The 6,814-nt window shown below is 50.8% G+C and overlaps 1 protein-coding gene and 2 long non-coding RNA genes across 3 annotated transcripts in view; all 3 read right to left on the bottom strand.

Annotated features, from left to right (window-relative positions):
- LOC116686708 (drebrin-like protein A) overlaps positions 1 to 1,105 on the bottom strand; it is a 9,301-nt gene extending 8,196 nt beyond the window's left edge. Inside the window, exon 1 of the mRNA XM_032511732.1 lies at positions 1,051 to 1,105. Coding sequence (XP_032367623.1) covers positions 1,051 to 1,105 — 55 coding nt within the window. The remainder of the gene's footprint in view (positions 1 to 1,050) is intronic.
- A 1,230-nt stretch (positions 1,106 to 2,335) lies between these two features.
- On the bottom strand, positions 2,336 to 4,177 carry LOC116686704 (uncharacterized). Its single transcript, XR_004331337.1, has 3 exons — positions 4,091 to 4,177; positions 2,915 to 3,061; positions 2,336 to 2,383 (listed from the first exon to the last, which is right to left on the bottom strand). It is a non-coding gene; the product is annotated as an uncharacterized LOC116686704 (long non-coding RNA).
- A 266-nt stretch (positions 4,178 to 4,443) lies between these two features.
- LOC116686702 (uncharacterized) lies at positions 4,444 to 5,697 on the bottom strand. The gene is made up of 3 exons (XR_004331336.1): positions 5,404 to 5,697; positions 4,809 to 4,864; positions 4,444 to 4,647 (listed from the first exon to the last, which is right to left on the bottom strand). It is a non-coding gene; the product is annotated as an uncharacterized LOC116686702 (long non-coding RNA).
- Positions 5,698 to 6,814: the final 1,117 nt, after the last annotated feature.

Consider the following 6,814-nt stretch of genomic DNA (forward strand, 5'->3'; position numbering starts at 1 on the left):
CGAAGCTCAGCACCTGAGCAGGGTATCCATGGTACAATAGAAGCTAGGCCTCGCCCGATATGGGGGTTCAACACCTGGTGCCCACGTGGTAGCACAACCACCGAAAAATTGGTCAAAAAAACTCATTTGGTTTTTACAAATCTGACGTAAAACAGATGTATTCTAATCTCACGTACACAAATGGAAAGTTCTCTTTCCATCTAAACCCACGAGAAAAGATTTACCAACACTATACTTAACCCCTCAATCAGGGTCAAATTGTCCCCAACCCCAATCTGGCGCTTTTGCACAAATACGGTTTTGATCCATGTTGGCATAATGCCTTGTTAGAGTCGCATAGCCCCACCTAAAAAAGCAATGCAACAGAACCACCCCAAATCCAGCCAGGGGGATACGTCAGTAAACCCACGCGGCTCCGTGACTCACGGGCCGCGAAGGTATAGACAAAAAATGCTGATCGTACAAAACGGAAAATTCCAGCCCATCTTCCACCTCCCTTAGGGAGATTAGATCCAGATAGCAAACAATACGTTTAATAAGTCGCAATACTAATAAGTTATACATTCAGGAAACGCATAGGACCAAATTAATGAAGTGCTCTCCTCTACACACATCAGAAAGGACGCCGTACATTCTTCCCAAAAGTATAAGTGATCAATGTTTGTCATACCAACCAAAAACCCGTTATCAGACGTGAAGAGTGCAAGTGTAACCCGATGTGCGTACCTAAGGGAAACGCCCATAGAACACTACCTACCGGGCCCCAATATGGAAACCGCCACGAAATAGCAATGACGCACGTTTATTCAATCGCTCGCGAGTACATACAAAAAGATAGACGACACGCAGCACCGCCCGGTGTATACGGGCACCAAGGCCAATCCGCAGACGCGAAGCAGGGGAAGACACAGTATGCGGAACATACGGTTGGAAGTACAGGGGAAAACCTCGACGCCGTATAAGTAGGGAGGTGGGCAAATTTTCGGGGTCGTGGCAACGCACGACACGGCTCGCCGAAAAAAAGGGGAACTGAGGACGTCACGCCCTGACCATGGTCCTCCGTCTTCGGGCGGCGAGAGGCGAGGCGCGCGCTTGGCCACTTCATGGTAATTCGCGTTCCCGCGGTCAGCGCTTTCGGGGCGCATAGACTCCCATCTGCATGGCACCCAACGTAGCCCATCCACCTATCCCGTATGTTTCAACCCGAGCTAATTCCCAGATCAGATCATCGGTAGTGTGCGCGGGAAACGTCAGGTGCAGGGGCGCACCTTCCACATAACGCTACTTGTGTAAAGCGTCTGTTTAACAAAGCCGCAATCACGACACATGCTCACAATGCCGCACTCCCACTAGGGCACCAATCTCACAGTCCGGCAACACCGGCCTACAGCTAACGTTGTGTACTGGCGGATTAGTGATATATATGGCCCTCCATCAGATGAGGGGTGGCTCTATATGCCCTCCACCTCGGCGGTACATGGTTTGTGTGGGATGATATGTTCCATCCAACGCCGGGGCCTCTCGCCCTGTTGGTCCCCCTCGTACGCGGCGCTCCCCGCTCGGCGGGTGCGGCGTGCTTCGGCGCCGGTCGCCTCGCCGGGCCCCAGGGGCGGTGGCGGCGGCGCGGCTGGCTTGCCGGCAGCTGCGCCTTGCGGGCTCCTGCGGCGGCGGCTCGCCGGGGCGAGGCCCTGTGCTGGCGGGCGCCGCCAGCTCCATCGCCGTCGCCAGCGGCCTTGGGGCGGCTTTCGCCTCGCGCCGGCTGGCGGCACGTCTTCGTCTCCGCCAGCGTCGCCCGGCCCGGCGGGCGTCGATCTCGCCGTCCCCGCCGGCCTCCGTCGGCTCCACCGGCGCGCTCAGGGCCGCCCGGCTTCCGCGCGTCAGGACCTCCGTCTTCTCCGTCCTGCAGCGCCGGCCGGGGCCGCCCGCGCCGTCGTGGTAGGCGGCCGGGGCGGGGCGCTTGTGATGCTGCGGGGGGCTGCGCTTCCGCGCCGGCCAGCGCGGCCCTCGCCCCGGCCCGCGGGCGCCGGCCGCGCCGCGGCCGCCAAAAAGTCGCCCACAACCACACCGTCCTGCGCGCACCCCTCGCTCGCGCCAGCGGCCACCGCCCCCCCCCCCCACCCCGAGGGGGCTCGGCGCGTGGTGGCGCACTGGGCCGCCGCCCGCCGAGACGCACCGCCGACGGCCCGCCTGAACACCCAGGGGGGGGGCGCCGTACTGCCGACACGCGACATCACACATGTCTCATTCATCATGGACCACACACGACAGACCCTCCGCAAGAGGCTCTCATGCAGCGAAACGAAACCTTGAGTCCCTGGCCCGAGTTTCCTTCCTGGGTTTGTTGGATCTCCTCCACGGCGTTGGTCTTCCGATACACAGATCCCTGTTATATCAGAGGAGAAGTTCAGTTGCACACACACACACACACACACACACACACACACACATACCAGCACAGCACACGACACACACACACACACACACACACACACACACACACACACACACACACACACACACACACACACACACACACACACACACACACACACACACGTTGTAATGGGAAAGTTACACTTAAACCTCGTGTTGTCTTCCCATCAAAATGAAAATCAACACTTTTGTTGACGTTTTTTTATCGATGTTTTAAAAAAAAGCTTTACGTTTTTGTCCCATTTTTCAACACTTTTGACGCTTTTTTTTATGTTTGTCACTTTTTTTGACGTTTTCAACACTACGCAACACTAACTTATTAACTTTAATTAACTTTAATTAACTTTTGGTCCGTTTCTTTAACTGTCTGTGTCCACAGCGTGTCTAGTGCTGTGGTCATGTTAATCAGAACTTCCTCAACAACATGTTTTAGTTTCATCAAAGAAATGTAACTAATATAATAAATAATGTGTGTCCTCACCACGGGTCCCCTGGGAGCGTCTCTGTACGGAGTGTCTGTCTGTCTCTGGAAGTTAAAGCTGGCTCCGGACGCTTTGGACACTTTCTCCAAGATGGCCTCCGGTTCTACGTCATCCTCTCCGCGGGCGTTTATGGTCACATGGGCTCCCTGCAGATAGACGCATGTTAGAGCCAATCAGAAGGACCCTCCCACATGGTTAGAGCCAATCAGAAGGACTCTCTGACGCAGTTAGAGCACCTGCCCATAATGTAAAAACACTGGCCCCTAATAGAAAAACACCAGCCCCTAATGTAAAGCCACCGGCCCCTAATGTAAAGCCACCGGCCCCTAAAAGAAAGAGACCAGCCCCTAATAGAAAAACACCGGCCCCTAATGTAAAAACACCGGCCTCTAATAGAAAGACACCGGCCTCTAATAGAAAGACACCGGCCCCTAATGTAAATACAAAAAACCGGGGGAACCTCACAAGGGACCCTAATGAATGACGCCGACCGGAAGGGCACTAATGGGAACAGACACCGACCACGTCGCGTATAAACAGACACCGGAACCAATTAAAAAGAACGACACCGGCCGCCTAAATGATAAAGATCAGACGAGCGACCCCTAATAGAAAGACACAAGTACCACTAGTAGAAAGACCAGGGGAAACAAAAAAACCGTGAAACCCCTAATGTAAAGACGTATACCGAACCCCGTAATTTTACAGACAACGCACGGCCTCTATTTAGAAACAGTACGGCCCCTAAAAGAAAGCCACCGGGCGCTCTCATGTACCGACAACCAAGGCCCTATATTTAAAAGACCCTGTGTCACCCTTACGAGAAAACACACCGGCCCAAAATTTGGAGGCACTAAAAACCGGCCCTTTCTGGAAAAACAGACCGTCCCACTTATGGAAGACCCGAGAGCCGCTACACTTTAAGACAAAAGACCGTGCCTCTAAGTTCAAGTGACTCGCGGGGGGCAAGCCCTAAGTGTAAAAGACCGGACCGACCTCTAATGTAAGACGCAAAAACCTACACCCTTATGGAAACAAAACCCGTGGCCTCTAATGTTAAAGACCAAACCGCCCCTAATGTAAGCACCGAGCCCGTATGTATAACCTGAGAAAACAAAACCCTTCCCTATGTAAAGACTACTCGTCTTTGACCTGAGCAGACCCGTTCAGACCACCTTCTAGAATTTGGCCATGGAGTCCATTGTTACAACCACTCCTTTCCGGAGAGCTGCTTCGGTCACAACTAAAGGATCACACTGTCCTTCACACACACCACACACCACACACCACACAAAACACCCACACACACACACACACACACACACGCACACACCACACACACACACCACACACCACACACACACCCGAGACAAAATTGGGAACCTGATGCAGAAGTTGATTAGTAACTATTTTAATAATTGATTCCATTGTTTTCATACACAAAGTAAGAAAAACGCTGTATTCATCGTCTCATTTCCGAGGATTTCCTTCTCTCGCTCTTGTTTTACATCATATTAACTGACGATCTTTGGGTTGTGTGTGTGTGTGTGTGGTTTGTGTGTGGGTGGTAATGTGTAGTTTTGTTGTGTGTTTAATGTGTGTGTGGTGTGTGTTTGGTCTCACCCATTTTTGGAGACATATTTGGCAGACCGAGTTTGGTCCCTGGACCCATCGCACGAGCATACTCACCTTCCCGCTGTTCAGCTCCTCCAACATCTCCTCTAATCCCCATCTGTGCACACACACACCACACCACACCACACAGCACACACACACACACCACACCCACACACACACCCACACACACCCGACACAACACACCCACGATAGGTTTGTTTACTGCCATGAAGCGTGAGGAACTTTAGCTTAAAGTGTACATTGCTCCGATCTTACCTCCTTTATCTGCCAGACGGATGTCGTTACTGTTCCCTTCATAAGTGAAGAGCACCCTGCAGACACACAGAACATTACTGTCACTCTGTCACTGTCACACACACGCATGCATGTACACGCATGCATGTACACACACACACACACACACACGCACACACACGTAACACTTGGAAACACACTGTATGAGTTGTTTTTGGAGCTGGAATGATTAGTTAACTAGGCTATTTATTAAAATAGTTAACTAATATGTGTGTGTGTGTGTGTGTGTGCGTGTGTGTGTGTGTGTGTGTGTGTGTATGTGTGTGTGTGTCTTGGTTAAGTAGGTTGGAGTATACATCAGATGTAGTTATAGCTTTCTTATTTGTTACTTATTTAAGAATGCATGGTGCGTTACAGAAGTCTCCTGTATGCTACCTGTCGGAAAGTGACGCATGCGCGACTCGAATCTGGACTCGACTCACATCGGGGAGTGACAATTAAACTACAAAGATGGCGGACTGACACCGCTTCAGTCAACAAGGAAGTGAGGTTTGCAACAATCATGTATTCTCTGTAATAAATAAATAAAATAAATAAATAAACGGGGACAGCTCACCAGTTTGTGTCCGACTTCTCGTCCACCACCTCCCTGTACGCGTCCATGAGTGAGGAGCCATTCTTGCTCAGATTTACTGCCATTTTCTCCCCGTTTTATCAGTGATAGCGTGATCCGACCTCTCGCGAGACACTGCTGAGACTTTCTGCTGCTGCTGAAAGTTTCCCAGTAAAAGAGAATAATGCTGCAGTGGTCTCTAAAGGCCTTTGGAGTAGTAACCGTGCGTGGCTGGCTTCGCTGTGAGTCCCCGAGCAGAGCAGCCCGTCCTCCGCCCTGATGTGTCACACTAGGTGGAGGAGAGTAAAACCGGACCAGCCACATTCTGCACGAGGCCACTCACCACACACACACACACACACACACACACACACACACACACACACACACACATCCAATCAGCTACGGTCTCTGATACACAATGTACATTAACATGTTATATTCTCAATATTCATGAGTGTGTTCTCGTCCACATGACCCACACTGAGGATGAGAGGTGTGTGTGTGTGTGTGTGTGTGTGTGTGTGTGTGTGTGTGTTTTCATTCATTTCAGCAGTAAAGACCAATGTGTGCTTGCATGTTCCGTGTCAACCACTAGGGGGCGTGGGGGGGGTTTAGCTGGCAGCCATTATAGCACCTCAGACACTCTCAATTGGTGTAATCGAATTGTCCCTTCACAGACACAAAACCACAAACGACAAGCTCTCTCACACACACAGACAGCAAGCGTCAACACACAAATACAACACAGACACAGCATCACAACGGACACAGACCACGACACACACACACACAGAAGAGCCAACCCTTTACTTAAAAAGCTGGTGTGTGTTAATGGATGATGATTGTAACTGAAAGCTCAAGACCATGTACTCCTGGGCTAAACTCTCCCCCCCCCCCCACACCAATGTCCAACCTCTCTCTTTAACCACACCCCCCCCCCCGCACCCCCCCCCCCCCAGTTCCAGTTACTGAGTTCATAGCAGGGCCACTGATTACGTAAAAAGAAGTACTATTACTAAGGCTTTAAAGCTCTTTGTTTTAGGACCAAAACATCAAAAGTGACAAAAAGTGAGTCTACGCTGTTATGTATAAATGTATAAATGTATTAATCTATTAATGTATAAATGTATTAATCTATTAATCTATGAATGTATAAATGTCTGATTCCTGACGTGTCTACGGCCCTTTGTCTTTGGATCATATCTCAAACATTTGCTCCAGAAGGAATGAGGAAGTTTAATAAAAACGTTACGAGCAGCCGTCAGAACGAAGATGAAACCTCCTCCAGGCCTGAGAAGCATTCAGGGTGTGTGTGTCTTTGTGTGTGTGATTGTGTGTGTATCCGTGTGTGTGCCTCCATGTGTGTGTGTGCGTGCTTGTGTCTCCGTGTGTGTGTGTGTGTGTGTGTGTG

The sequence above is a fragment of the Etheostoma spectabile genome, unplaced genomic scaffold (genome assembly GCF_008692095.1).
Source record: "Etheostoma spectabile isolate EspeVRDwgs_2016 unplaced genomic scaffold, UIUC_Espe_1.0 scaffold453, whole genome shotgun sequence".
NCBI classification, from domain to species: Eukaryota; Metazoa; Chordata; class Actinopteri; order Perciformes; family Percidae; genus Etheostoma; species Etheostoma spectabile.